The sequence below is a fragment of the Poecilia latipinna genome, unplaced genomic scaffold (assembly GCF_001443285.1).
Source record: "Poecilia latipinna isolate Pla-1442-1.1 unplaced genomic scaffold, P_latipinna-1.0 Scaffold1821, whole genome shotgun sequence".
In the NCBI taxonomy this organism is placed as follows: domain Eukaryota; kingdom Metazoa; phylum Chordata; class Actinopteri; order Cyprinodontiformes; family Poeciliidae; genus Poecilia; species Poecilia latipinna.
The window spans coordinates 1-15,667 of NW_015114437.1; the positions used below are offsets into that span (position 1 = coordinate 1).

Genomic DNA, 15,667 nt, shown 5'->3' on the forward strand with positions numbered 1-15,667 from the left:
CTCTGATTGTTTTCCTTCAGGGTGTCATGATGACATGGACAGACGGGTGTCTATGATCAGCCTGGCCCAGGATCAAGTCAAGGTTGGCAGCAAGACTGCTCTAAACCGAAGGGTAACACACACACACAGTCGTGTTTTCGTATCTTGTGGGGATTTTACATTGACCTCCATTCATGTTCTTCATCCTAACCCTTCCTCTAACTGTCACATCCTTACCCTGAACAAAAGTTAATCCACACCTTGGCCCTAAACCTGACCCCTGACCCAAAAGTAGCATTTCCCCTCATGGAGACCAAGTAGCTGCGATCCCCACATTGTAGACAGAAACGGGTCCCCACAAGGATATAAAAACCTGGCTCACACGCACACGGCTACATGGCCTATTTGTTAAATTATACTAAATAATAAAAAAGGGAAACAAAGGTATTTGAAGTGAACTCTTGCTTGTTTTCAGGCTCAGGAGGAGTTGAAGTGACGTTTGCTTCATTTTAATTGTTAAAGTTGAACATTTAGGATGAGTCTATGGCCTATACAAAACATGCCCATTACATTTTTTGGCACAAAATCTTTCTTAGATAATGAGATTTTAGTCAGAATTGAACGTTTTAGGGTGTCTTGTAACTTTAAGTCTAAGTAAGCTGCACCCCCGACCCCATCAGCCTGACGGAGCTTAACTAAGCAACTGGTGATGGTGGGAGGCATAATTACACACCACACTTTTAAGATTTTTGTTGCTAAAAAAATGATGAAAACCACGACTTTGTGTGAAGTTAACCCCTTAAGTACTATTAAAACACTAATGTTTTTTCAAACTGCTCTTGGTTTTATTGGACGTATTGATATAAAAATGACTGTAGTTGTTTTTGCCTCCTTCTGAACTCACTGGTCAGGAAACGCAGCTCTATCTGCTCCGTTTCCTGCCTGAGGCGGGGGGTAGCGAAGGCGTGGTGTTGGCTGGCCGGAGGACGGAGGGGACAACATGGACGAGGCGCTCGGTGTGCGGCCAGGTCCTGGTGTAATTGATGTAATGGCTGTTTATCCTTCCTGCTGTGTTGCCACAGCCTAATGACAAGGCCTAGCAGCGGTGGGTCCCTGTGACAAAACACTGGCACCAGGTCTGCTGGCAGGAGGCTAAGTGACTCTGCTGCTTTAGCTGATGCTGCCCTCCCTCCTGTGAGCCTTCCTCCCCCATCCTCGCTGCTCCCTGTTTGTTTGGTCGTTATCTAGAACATCGTCACTATTGGCTCTTTGTCTCAGTGTAGAAATCAGCATCTTAGCAGGAGGAAGCCTTTCCTTCAAGTAAGCAAGTAAAAAATGAAACTTATTCACTTATTGCAGCTTTTCCACTTGTAGATAACATTACTGCTTATTATATTTATAGCGAATGCAGTGGTAGCAACTGTAGCTAAAGAGTTAATTTTACTAACTCTTTAGCTACAGTTGCTACCACTGAACTGATCAGAATCATTAGTTGTGCTAACACTAAAGTGCTAAAGTGGCATTTAGTGGAAGCTAATGCTAACGTGCTAATTTCAGCCATTTTGATGGCCACCATGTGTCAGTTATACAACATTTGTTAAATCGCCCCAAAGGCCCAAATTTCGCCCGTCATCCCAGTTTCTCTTCAGGAAGAGATCCTTAAAGCAGATATTTTGTGGTTTCAGTTTGTAGCTGTTGAGTTTTGCTAACTGCCTGATTAAACCTCTATAGGACTTCAGTCAGGGCAGGACTCAGTGGATTTCAAACTGTTTACGGTGCAGTGATGCATTCTGGGTACAGAATAAACATCATTTGCTGCACAGCATCAAGTGTGCATCAACACAGATATCAAACTTTATTCCACTGAATGTTCACAAAACAGCAAAGTAGATAAGTGCTTTAGGATGTATCCAGGAAAAGGTCATTTAGGGGAAGCTAAAATGCTAAAGCGCAAAGCTAAAAATTAGCTCTGTCATTAGCAGACTAGTGAAAATGTGCACTGCACATTTTCTGTGTGCAAACCTGCTGCTTCTTCTTTTCAAATCACAAAAATAAGTAAACCTGTTCCGCGAACCGAGGCACACGCTGCTGCCCGTACGGTTAGCCGCTCTGACCTAGCGGTGGCCATATGCTGCGCCGCTCTGAGAAAGGTCATGGGACTGGTGTTAGAACTTCAAAGTGAACCAAAAGGCTGGCGCTGGCTCTGGACCACAACAGCTGTCTGGTTTCAACACAGATGTCTGCTGTGGATCTGTGTCAGGACCAAGCCTGTGTGTCGTGACTCTTCTCCAGCGGTCAGTGGTTCGTAAATTAATGGATGGATCTTTATTGTACCAACTGGGAGATTCTGTTCAAACCTGTGTCCACTGGGTTAGCATTGCAGCCATCTTCAGTTTGTTTCCAGCATTTTGTGTCGTGTTTGACTAAAATTTAAACTGGTTTGATGATTTGAAACACTGTCTATTTCAAAACACACTTTATCATGGAATGTCTCAGGCCCTCAGCATCATAATGCCACCACCTTGGTTTTGGAGGAGATAAACTGAACTAACTTCAGGTTTTGGGGCTGAACCATTTCATGTTTGGTAATTATTCCCTTTGGTTTGGATGCAGTGCAGCTGGAAGGATTTACACTCTTACTTTTTTGCTTACAGACGGTTATAGTGCGTAACTGTGGCAACAAGGTGTCGCATCTGGAAAGTTCAATAATACCTGAACTTTGACCTAGAGGAGCTGAGAAGGAGGCTGCAGAGCAGTACCAAAGAGCAGATTGTATCCCCTACCCCAACGTCTCCCCGGCTTTCTAAACATTGACAGGTTTTCATAGAGTAACTGATCTAAAAATGTCGTTCTGACCACACCCCCTTCGCTCATACCCACATGTGACCACGCCCCTCAGTCTCTTGACTCCGCCCATTTTGGTTAAACTTTTTAACATTTTTGAAAGCAGATATTAGCAGAGCTTGCTAGCAACTGATGTTGTTATCCAGGACATGTTTCTGTGGAATATCTTTACATTGATCTTTAGCTGTTAGCATGTCATGCTGTCACACAGCAGCATTCTTCAGTCAGAGGCCTCTCCAAATGTGTTGCGAGACTGACTGCTAGTGGAGATTCTTCCTCCCCATAGCATCACCGTCCACGATTGTTTTAAGATAATCGGACAATATTTAATAGATTTAAATTTTTAATTGAATTTGATCTGAGAAACGATGAGTCTGTTTGTTCTGAAAACACTCTGTGAACCGGAAACACTTGTTCTGTTGCGGTTTGGTCCAGGACACGTACCGGCGGCGGCAGATGCAGAGGACCATGACCAGGCAGATGTCGTTCGACCTGACCAAGCTGCTGGTGACGGAGGACTGGTTCTGTGACATCAGCCCCCAGACCATGAGGCGGCTGCTCAACATCGTCTCCATCACAGGTCAGGCAGCAGAAACGAGCAACTCTAATATCTTAGTTTATTTATCCACAACTCAGACACCATAGAATATATACTATTTGACATGACAGGGTATTAGGAGCCATGGTAAGAAAATTTAAGAAAGAAAATTACAAGAATAAAGTCAAAATAATATCACAATAAAGTTTTATTTTATTAATATATTATGATTATGATGATGTTTTTATTTAGCAAATAAATTTTATTACTAAATAAAATTTAGTACATTTTATTTTAGTAAAATAAAACTATTGTTTTAGTAAAATAAAACTACTATTTTAGTAATATTACAGCTTTATCCTGATATCACTTAAACTTTTTGTAATATTTTGACCTTATACTCATAATAATGTGACTTTATTCTTGTATTATTATGACTTTATAATCTCTGATCTGCGTCATTTTTAATGTCACAAGCCGAAAACTTTGGGGAACGATACGCTACTGAAAGGATGCAAAACGAAAAGCGATGACGTGGAAATCAAACTCATCCTTCAAAAAGCAGCTAATTGATGCTAGCGCTACTAGAACAGATGAATATTATTGATCTAAAGACAGGAAGTTTTAATATTCAGCTCAAAAAGCATCGATCTGAAGTTTATCTGTTTGTAAAAACCCCAAACGGTAAATGTTAGAGGTTAGATGAAATGCATATCAGAGTGAACGGTGACCTTTGACCCGACGCGGACAGGTCGCCTGCTGCGCGCCCATCAGATCCTCTTTAGCTGGGACCGCCTGGCGTCGTGGATCCACCTGACGGAGGAGTGGCCGTACAGAACGTCGTGGATCATCCTGTTCCTGGAGGAGGCCGAGGCCGTGTCGGATCAGGTCACACTCAAGACCATCTACGAGAGGTAACTCAACCGGCTCGGTTTTACAGTACAGCTGAAAAATACTATGTCTTATCAGGCGGTGGGAAATTTTATTGAAGTTAATTACGAGATTTATATTCAATAATGATTCAGTTCAATTCAGAAACATTTTTTGCTGCAAAATAAATTGCCATATAAACTCAACAAAAACATTTTTTATTGTTTTTAATCTGTTTAAATCGTAATATAAAGATGTTCTCTTAATTTTATGACTTTATTATGGTGATATTGCGACTTCATTGTCTTATTGCTACGACTCCTTTTAGCACAACTTGAACACAACAACAGGTTTTTCCAGCATCCAATCAAATCGATTAGAAGCAGAAATTAAACCCAGTGGGAAGAAAGAAGCGACTTTATTGCTGCTGTTTAAAGATGTGCGTCAGATTTACAGGCGTACCAGAAATGCAACACAATAGATCCAGCCTGAGTCTGTACAACAAAAAAATGTGATTAATCGCCACAAATTCAAAATGTTTATAGGGATTTATGAGATAAATCAGAGCAAAGAGGTGAGTGTTTGAAGTGGGAGGAGAATAATGCATGGTGTTTAGTTTCTTTTGTGTCTTTAAGAATATAAAATCTAAAAAAGTGAGGCAATTTTTTTATTTTCAGTTAGAAAATGAGCAGATTTATTTTTTCTTTTATTGATTTTTGTTTAATATTTGAAACCCCAATGGAAAACATTTGAGTTTGTGGCTGAAATGTTAAACTTTCCAAGGTTTTTCTGCTTCTTTTTTTATTTTTCCTCTTTTGCTGAATTCCACCAGTAATCCAGTAAATTTAGTGTGAAATCATAATCCAGTCTGATTTCTTGTTGGTGAATGCAACCAGCAGGTGGCAGTAGTGGACCTTGTTTTCACTCCTCGTTGCCTTTAGTCAGAAGGTCTCTGCTAATTGGCAGCTTCTGTAATTGATCACATTGTTTAAGGCAACATTTAAGGAATGTGGAGGAATAACTCTGTGCACATGCTCAGTTCGACTTCCTGTTCCTGCGAGGTCAGCGGGGCTTTTTTAGGCCGGCCGGCTGCGGACGGGGGGAGCCTGAGTCTCTGGGTTTAGGAGCTGCTGTGCATCAATCTCTGGCCTTTAAAGGTCGCACTCTGTCACAATACACTAGCGCCCACGACTCCTGCGGCGGGGATGTGTCACAGACCGTTACTGTCAGCGCCGCTCCATCCCCCCGCCTCCAGCCAACGCCGCAGCCTCATTACAAATGAGTTTCATCCGCAGAAACACAGATTTCACATTAAACTCTGGAATATCTGAATCTGAGCGAGATTTGTAGCTGCAGCGGCGCGCTTTCTGCACAACAAGAGTCCGGTTTGTGTTTATCTCCGTCTGTTCGGCTGTGGAAGGAGCTGACTTAATGATGATGACAGGAAATCTCAAACAGGCTAAACACAACGCCTTGTCTGCTGGCGTTATCTCCAGCAGCGATCTTCCGCTGATAAGACTCAGGCTTCTGTCCGAGGAGCTTTTTATGTCTCTTCCTCTTTCTGCTCACACTCTGGATCACTTTCAGTCACTTTTCTCCTCTTCCTGTCGCCAAATTACATCTAAACAAATTCACTGCTGTAATTTTGTTTTAAAATGCTTGTTTTGTGTCCTGAGTGTAATGTTTTCACCGTTTCTAGCAGCAGCACCCCCCCTGAGCGCTACTAAGTGAATATATTAGTGGTGAAGTGAACGCGGGGGTGAGTCAGCCCCCTTATAGGTCAACTGTCGCCCTGCATCTCAGTCACAAGGCAACACGCTCCTCTCTCCTCCTTCCAGATCTTACTGCTCAGCTGCACCCACATTACAAGAAACATGTTTCACTTCTCATCTGAAAACGGATAAATAACGACTTTATTACAGCCGGTTTGATCGTTTTGTGAGTTTCTTCAGCTGTTTTTCAGTGTGATCCATCCAGAAACATTTTTCCACCAGGATTTCTGACCACACAAGGCAATAAGAACGCAGAGCGAAATCCCATCCTGGGAGCAGGTCCGTACAGCCTCCCTAATCTGATGGAGAATGTGTAATCTGTTTTTAACCTGAGTGATTTCTCTCAGTAATGGTACGACTGTTGGACACTGTCCAGAGAAACTGGAGGCAGCGAAGGGAAACGGCTTCTTCCAGTCTGGAAAAACACTTAAATTATTTTAAACAGGAGGTATTATGTGTTTTTCAGGCACAAAATACCATTTTACAGCATAACATTTTTTATAAAAATGCTACATTTATCAAATACGGCTTAAAAGAAATTTGACTTCCTGATTTAACGCCTTAAAATGGGCCTCTGTGTCTTTAAGAAGCTCCGCCTCCAGGAAGTTGTCCCAACATGGCTCCTGTGTTAACCCTCTGACAGCGTTTTATCAGAGATGCTGAGAAGTGTCTCCTATAATGACCTAATTGCTGCTGGCTAGTCTGAAGGAGCTCAGTGGGGGAGGAGCTACAGATCAGAGGCGGGGCTAGGTCCAACCAGGCTATTTGAATGGTTGCCATGGAGATTAAAGGATTTCTCAAACATGAAAGAATGAAAGCAACACTCCAGGTTTGTTTTTGATGAACCAATAACATAATAACATGATTTAAAGCTAAAAATAAGTAAATTTTATATCATACTGCCCCGTTAAGGTCATAAACTTTCTTTGAAAATGTAGCGTAGCGCACAATTCAAGCAAAAAGATTCGACTCCACAGAGTCTGACAGGATTTAATATCATGTTTTAGGATATTTAATATTTTCAACGGGTTGGCCTAATTAAATCCTGATTAGGACTCCACTCAGTTTGTGTTTCCGGGAGAGGAGTCATCATGAGGGTCTGATCAACCAATCAGAAGCGGATTTATGGATAATGGGATTTGCATACTTACTGTAGCCAAAATACTGTCATTATCGGAGCTTTAAATATAATTATTCCTCTGAATACCTCAAATAATCAATATAACTAACCACTGATTACGTAAAGCTTTCTTAATTTCTAAAAGATGAATCATAAAGAGCTGTGTCATATATTTACAGCCATTTAGAAAATGCTTGTTTTGAGCATAAATGGGTGAAATCTGTTCATTTGCCAGAGAAATGAACCATTTTTCCCGTTTTGTAGATGGTAATTAAAGTGAAGCACTCAAAGCATCACCGTCCTGGATTTTTATTGCTTTCCTCTCATGCTCGTCTCTTCTGAAGAGTCGGTTTTGCTTTATTTCAGCAGCCATTGGACGACTAATGGCCTTAGCTAACAGCTCTTTGCTCTTTATGGGTATTGATTTTGCCATTCCCAAAGACCGTTAACTGCGATCGTCTCTTATCCTTGTTTGGTTGATGTTGTTTAGAGTCGTTGCATCAGTTTATTAGCGACTCTTCTGTAGAGGAACGTGAGGAGAACACATTAAAGATGCTGCCTTTTAAAACAATCTGCCTCTTTACGTTCATCTACAGCAAAAAGTAAACGGTGCAAAAATATACAAACCTCTTAACATTCAGCATTTTGTTATATTAAAACTACAAACTTCCAGGTGTTGAAAGGTCTTTCCAAATAGAAATTATAAATGTGGATTGGATGGAGCACTTCTGGTAATGTGCTAATAGCTAAGCTATTATTTTTTGTTTAGTGCTTTAGCATTTATGCTAACTTTGAGAACATTTAGATCTTCCAGAAGGTTATAAAATGATGATTTGCGTGTTTTTTTGGAAACTCATCTGAATAAAGTTCAACTTTTGTGTTGAAGTTTTGATTATTGACTATGGACGTTTATGTTTGTGCTCTTATTTTGAAGTCTGTTTACTCAGCAGTTCCATTTCCTTTCCTTGCTTTCTCTCATTGTTTCCCCAAGAACTTTATTTCAAATAAAAAAACGTACAGAAACAAAATAAGACACTGACAGTAGAGAACAAGATATAAACATAAACCTTCATAATTTCAGGTTATTATAGAATATGTAAATTAGCCCCCAACCAAAATCAATCGATCAGAGCCAGGAGGCGGGTTTTAGCATTGGCACATTTACTCGCTGCTAAATGTGCCAACGGTGGAGAAACAAGTTACTGTTACAAAACTACTGTTTGTTGGTGGCCATGCTAACTAGCTTTAGCATTCAGGAAAGGCTGTGATAGCAGAGAACAAAGGGGGGTTGATTGACAGCGCTAAGACCCGCCTCCTGACCCTGATTGGTTGTTTCTAGTTGGCACTGGGAGACGGTAGAGGAGCAGATTAATTGTCTCAAATATGTAAAAATATGCATTTTTATAAAAGTTACATACTGCAGCTTTAGGGATTCTGAAGTAGAAACTGTTTAAATTAATTTGCCATTTTGAGTTTGTCACTTGGAGTTCTGATAAAACGTGTAAATTAAAATCAGCAGATAAAACACATAATTAAGTAACACTTTGAAAAGTTAATCTGTTTCTGTGTCCGGTTCCGAGTGGAACCATTTGGACCTGGCGATGTGCGAGGGCGGGTTTAGTCAGACTGTCTGTGGGAGTTTATTCCTGGAAGCCCAGATCCAAATTCAGCCCTAGAAAAAGTGTCACTGGTCCGCTGAGCAGGTTCCTGCGCCGCTCTGACATCTGGTGCCCTGTCCGTGCCAGGATGCCCCTGCTGCACTGCGGACGGCGGCTCTGGTGCCTCCCGCTCAGCACACACCCACGCCTTCACACACACACACACACACACACACACACACACACCAGCAGACGCCACACACTCATACCTGAAGCCGCGCCTTCCTCTTGAGTCCGAAGCTCAGCGCTAACTGTGCTACTTTGTTACGTTTTACACTCATGCGAATGAGCTCTTGCAGCATATGTCGCCTCCAACTCCTCAGAGAGTCGGAGTAATTAATCAGAGCCGAGATGCGGGCCGCGTTCAGCAAACACACCGATTCTCATGGAGCGGTTAGCAGAACAAGCTTGGAGTTGTTTCCATCTAAAAATCGGCTCTGCTGGCCCAAAACAACGATCAGACCTAAAAACTCTGAAAACTGACTGAATATGAACTCCTGCAATTCACTGTTAATTATCCTAAACCCCATTGCTAATGCTGAGGAATTAAAACGACACTCTTTCCCCAGGATTACTTTAATTGAAATTAGTGTAATTTCATTACGTCCTGCAGTAGAAAGGCTATTCCAAAGCAAGCGCTGCTTATTTCCTCTGTATGAAGGCCTTTAATAAGCTTTTCAATATCTCCTGCTAATGCTAATGAGAACTTCTAAACTTTTTTTTCCCTGACATCAAAAGTTTTTCATCACCTGATCCACTGCAGTGGTGGGCACACTTACACTAATGCGCTAACAGCAGCTAATTTTTGTTTAGAAGAATACAACCGTTACATGAACAACTAGGGTTAAACGCATTCAGCAAAAATTCACATATGAATTGTTTTGTGAGCCTCCTCACATACACTTCTTAAATTTAGCGCTTTAGCGTTAGCTTCCGCTAAATACTATGTTTGTGTACTGTTTTAGTGTTAGCAGAACAAATGTTTTTGATTAGCGCTTTGGGGTTAGTTCAGCTAACCTTCTAGTTAGCGGTGCTAACCACTGGTCCACTCCAAACCTCACTGTGTTTGAATGGGACTCTACACAGAGTTCTGTTAGAACTTGGCCATAAGCCTTATGTAAACACCAAACGCTGTCTGGATGCACCTGTTGGGTGAGGAATGGCAGTGGCAGCATCATGCTCTGAGGATGCCTCCCTTCAGCTGAGGCAGTGAAGCTTAATACAGAATAATCCTGGAAGAAAATCTGTTTGGGGTCTTTCATGATTCTCTGTAGATAAATATTGATTTATTAGAATGTCCTAGTCAAAGTCCAGACCTAAATAGAATTTAGGATCTGTGGAAAGACTTGATAATCTGACAGAGCTTAAGCTGTTTTTCCAGGGAAGAATTGGCTTTAGTGGTGCAAAGTGTCTGATTTATGGAGGTAAAAACAAATGCACGCCGCACTTTTCAGAGTTTACTAATGGAAACGTTAAAAACCATGTGAAGTTTTTCTTTAACTTACATATAGAAACCATATGAGGGCTTTTGTATGGCAGATTCACAGTGCAAACTATCCAAAGCAAGTATTGCAGGAAAGATAATACTACAGCTGAAACTGTTTTCCTAAAAATGTGCAAAATTATAATAAATAAATAAGTTAGCTGTGTCTGAGTTCGGTCGGTATCGTTAGATTTGCTGAGCGATCGCAGACCAAGACGGGAGGAGAACGTGTCACTCTGTGTGAAAGAAAGATGGAAAGTCGGGCGGAAAATATAAGAAATGGCATCCAGGAATGAAACAAAGTTTGTGACTAAATACAGGAATAAATTAGAAAATTTCCTTCAACACTATAATAATGATTTTTAATCTGTGATGTAATATTTCTGCTTCTGGTGGGTAATCCCTGCAGGTTTGATCCCTGAGTTGTTTTTTGTTTTTCGTTTTTGTCGCTCAGGTGAGTCAGCCGTGACTCAGCCTCAGCGGTTCTGACACCAATTATTCCCTGCTGAGCTGCTTATAACGTAAAAACAACAAAAAACAGGCAGAGGCAGTTTGTACAGGTGACACAGGAGGAGGTGTGTTTTCTCATTGTGTGTGTGTGAAGGATGGAAAGAACGTCATTCTTTGGTAGAAAATCCGTTTTATTTCTGCCTGTAAGCCAAGGCTGAGGGATTAGCTTAACTGGTCTAAACGAGAGAAGTCCAGGCTTAAAGAACCTCGGCTCCCTGAACCGTTGGATCACTAAATAATAATAATGAGAAGAAGAAGAAGAAGCTCCTGTGTGTCCAGATCCAGGATCTGCTCAGATTATCAGCAGAGACGCTTCCTCCTTTCATTTATCTTCAAACTGAATTAAAGAAGCTCCTCATCTTCACAGTCGTCTTCCTCTCTTGTCCAGGGCTGAGAAATGAATTTGCTCAAAAGGTCACAGGACCAACCATCTGGGTCAGCTGTGATCCGATTGGCTGAGACTCTTCTTCACATGTCTGTTGCAATTTATTCATAGTATTGAGCTGCACTTATTTAAAGGGGCAGCTACTGTGAGCTGCTTATAAAGATGTTAGTCTGTAGCGAAAACAACAAACATATAACGCTCTGCTCCATCGGCACCTTAAATCTCCCACCAAAATAAGAGTCTCTGCTCTATAATTCTGTTTCAGTGATTGCGTCATGTTCAGAGCTGCAGCTAGCGATTATTTTAGTTATCGAGTAGCAGAATTAAATACAAAGAAATTGGCATATTTTTCATCTGGTTTAGATGAAAAATCTAAAAATCTCATTCCTAATGCTGAGGAATTAAGACGACTGTTTAACCAGGATTACTTTAATTGGCAATCCTGGTTGCCAATTAACCAGGATTGCCAATAGAATCAATTGGCAATCCAATAAAAATAGACTTTTTTATTGATGTTAAAAATACATAAAATATGGAAATAAATTATTAAGCTCTTTTTAAAGAAGAAAATTAACATTTTATTGCTTAAAATGCAACAAAGGATGTATCCTCCAGTTAACTAAATTAGATGACAATTATTCCAATAATCGATTAATCACAGTTAATCTGATTAATCTTTTCACCCTGATCATTTTATTGTTTTAAGTTTCTCTGTCTGGTTCTCTTTCTGGTGGCTGTTCTTGGCTATAAACTCTCTGTGCTTTGTATTTGTTTTACGACACATGCATCGGTTCAGCCTGAATATGTGAATCTGCAGCGGTCACATAGTCACTAACTGGCCGAAGAATTTATTCCCCGCGTATAACCCATCGCTGCATATTTGTCTGCACTTATCCGAGCATCACATGACCAACCAACTGGCCGTAGCAGCTACCAAACAGCCACATGTGTAGATCTGAACTTCATGAACCGGTTAATGTCACAACGAACAAACATTGCTAAGGCCTGTGGATGCCTTAAACGCCTCCGTTGTATAAAAATCTACCGTTGGAGGTTTTATTGCTTTGCTATTTGTCCAGAATGAGGCCTTGCCTCTTTAAGGGCCCCCATTTCTCTGCTACACATGAGTTTAATCAGGATTTCAGGGAGCCAGCGAGTATTTATCCTCTCTCCCTGAATGGCTGGGTTTTATCAGCATGGTGTGTTTCCTATTAGGTTGCTTGTCTTTGCGGTTTGAGTTGGGATGCAAAGGTCCAGTTCAGTATGAGAGTTTTATTTACTGGACCAGAGTTTGCCCCGAATTTCCATGGAAAGCAGACGTTGCTATGAAAACTCAGAAAAAAGTGAGAGAAGTGTGTCCAGAGAACTTTGGAGCATTTGATTTAAATCAAAGTAATATGCTTAGCTTTTAAAGGAGACCTACTTTACAAATTCACATTTTGCATGTTTTGGGTTTCTGGTGCTTCTAAAAACACACCAAGCGTTGAGAAAAAAAACACCCTGCCTATTTTTGGCAAAATGCTAGTTTGTTGTTTCAGAAACCTCCAGCATTTAATGTCACAAATCAGCAGGCGCTGCACTGTTACCTAGCAACCCCAGCAGAGTTCCGCCCGTTACCTAGCAACCCCAGCAGAGTTCCGCCCGTTACCTAGCAACCCCAGCAGAAATCCAGTGCGTTTGGTCAGCTGGTTTTACCACTGTATGCGATGTACAGTGGTTTCTGTTTCATTGTTGACTTACTATCCAGAAACCATTTGCTGCATTTTGCTTGGTTGTGCAGGAGGCGTCACATCTGCTTTTCAAAGCAGATGGTTGGATAATTTCAAATCTGTTTGCAGCCATTTTTACATGCGAGTGCAAACATTGAATTGTGTGAATTCTGTGAAAAGTTCAATCTCCTCCTGCCCCCTGAGATATGATTTCTGTCAGAAGAAATGCACCAAAAACAACCAGTGAGAACCAAGAGGCGGGTCTTAACGCTGTCAGTAATCCTCATGAATGCGCTGCTAAATGTGCTATAGGCAGAGAAACAACTTACCATGACATTGGTAAGCATGCTAACTAGCCTAGCATTCAAGACAGGCTTTACTGTCGTGAACAAAAGAGGGAGGGAGGACGAGCAGTGCTGCAGGAGATTGTGATTGACATGTCTAAGCCCCGCCTCTTGGCTCTGATTGGTTGTTTTTACTTATCACTAAAAGAAGGCAGAGAAGCTTGATTTTATTTTATTTTTTCCACAGATTATCTGTCTCATATCTTTCAAACATGTAAAGACAATATATTTTTTATTAACGTTGGCAGTGCAGCTTTAAAATTCCGCAGTGTGAACGCAGAACAATTTTGAGCTGGAAATGCAGTTAGGAGGTTTCTGTAGAGCTGAGTTAAAGGAAGCGTAATCGGTCACCTGAAAGAGGACTCTGACCTTTCATAAAGTGAAAACATTTTGCCTCTGCCTCGGTTGGCGGCGGCCTTGGCAGCGTCCGCTGTAACAGTAACCCTCCACAGCATCGACGCGTAACGTCCACGCGCCGTTTTCACCCAGCCAGATCCTGACGCGGCTTTGACCAGGAGAGGAATGCGGCGGACTCGGGCCTGCTTAATTTCTGCTCCCACACACTCTCCTACCGGCCTGACATTGAAACTCTGGAGCTGCTCAAACACAATGTGCACAGGCGGGCGTCTGTTCTCCTGGCATCTCTCTGTCTTTGGGTCCCTTTATGGAAATGTTTGGCAGGGAGGCCGCCGCTTTGTGGCGTCCGTAAGCACAGAGGGTAGCTGTAAAGCACCATCAAGTGGCACATTCATACTCCGAGCCCGAAGAGCGTACATACGGGATAGATGGATGACTTCTGCTCCTTCCCACTTCTTGCAGTGTGGAGGAGGTTCAGGGAGGAAGAAAGGCTGTGCTTCAGTCAGCTTTGGGACCTATTAGCACTTGGATATGCTCAGAAAGCTCTCAGCGCCACGCCACACACCATGTGCTCGACTGGAGTGCCTATAAGCCGTCAATGGGCCCATTGTTCCAAAACCTCCTCAGCTTTCCTACAGCTCACCTTTCGAAATCAAGACGATTGCTTCCTGGGTTCCTCCGACCTGAACAACAAGCTTCTTCTTTACCAGCAAGTGTGAAGCTCAGAAGTTTACATACCCTGGCAGAAAAAGACAACCCCAATGACTTCAATCAGGTTTAAATGTTGTAATTACTGAGTTGTAGTCTTTGACATGAAAAAACAAATATTTACCTCAGAAATTGTATGTCTTTGTTATGTTTTCACCTTGCTGGGCCGGTATAATCCACTATAATCAGGCAGGTTATAGTGGATTATAATCTATAAACTAAATAATCAAGGCTAATGTTGCAGGAGTTTCTCAAACACAAAACGTCTGGGTTCAGCTAAACTCCTCAAAGTTTTCATGAACCGTTAGACACGAGATATCTATTGAAACATGCTAACATGATTAGCTACTGTTCACTGAGCTAGCTAGAGCTAACTCCATAAACTGTAGCTAACACCATTAGCTGGAGCTAACACTATTAGCTGGAGCTAACATTATTAGCTAGAGCTAACCCATTGGAGCGGACAGAAGTTACATGTGAGGTACCACAAGGTTCAATTCTTGGACCCCAACTATTTAATATCTACATGCTCCTGCTAGCTCACAAGTAATACGATTAGCAGTTTAGAGTTGCATTTGATCAATAACATCTTTCATTTCAGTCTGGATAAACAAATTGGCATTACCGCTCTTTATTTTGTCACTGTGATGTCAGATCATGTCAAGCACTTTGAACTGCCGTTACTGACACTTGCTACACAAAAAACGTATTTGTTTTTACACTAGATTTACTTACGAAACCATGAAATCACTTTATTTTTTAAATCAAGAAACAATTTTTTTTTGTATACCAAAAATAAGTGTATTTGTGAGTCACTGGCTCCTGTTGGTCTGTGTCTGCACCAGTGAGCCAGATAGTGTGTGTTAATGCAGTTCATGAGAAAAGGAACACACACACACACACACACACACACACACCCCTGGTGTTCACGGGAATGTTTGTGAGGTCAGACGCTGATGTTGGATGAGAAATTTTTTGGTTATCGCCTTATTGCTTTTTAAAGATAAATACTAAAGCGCGAATTAACTCAGCTGTTTTGCAAATGCTCAGTTGAATAAATGTCAACATCTTTGTTGAAGCTTTGTTTAGGAACTGCTCAGGATTCTTCAAGTAGTTAGACGTTTATATTCATGCTCTTAATTTGAAGTGGCTGAAAGTTGTTAAACATACGGAAACAAAATAAAACGCACTAATTTCACCGCTCTAGCATTAGCTCCCACTGTATACTGGTACTGTGCTTTGGCATTAGCTTTGAACGTATACTGTGGTGGTATTGTGCTTTAGCATTAGCTTCCTCTACATAGCATGTTAGTTTACATCAGAGGTTCCCAAACTGTGGGGCGCGCCCCCTAGGGGGGGCGCCGTGTCATTGCAGGGGGGGCGCGGGAAG

At 41.5% G+C, this 15,667-nt stretch overlaps 1 protein-coding gene across 1 annotated transcript in view; it reads left to right on the top strand.

Annotated features, from left to right (window-relative positions):
- The first annotated feature begins 14 nt into the window (after positions 1-14).
- LOC106934541 (kinase D-interacting substrate of 220 kDa-like) overlaps positions 15-15,667 on the top strand; it is a 36,110-nt gene continuing 20,457 nt past the window's right edge. The window contains exons 1-3 of the mRNA XM_015014514.1: positions 15-82; positions 3,259-3,403; positions 4,113-4,275. Coding sequence (XP_014870000.1) covers positions 35-82; positions 3,259-3,403; positions 4,113-4,275 — 356 coding nt within the window. The 5' untranslated portion in view covers positions 15-34. The remainder of the gene's footprint in view (positions 83-3,258; positions 3,404-4,112; positions 4,276-15,667) is intronic.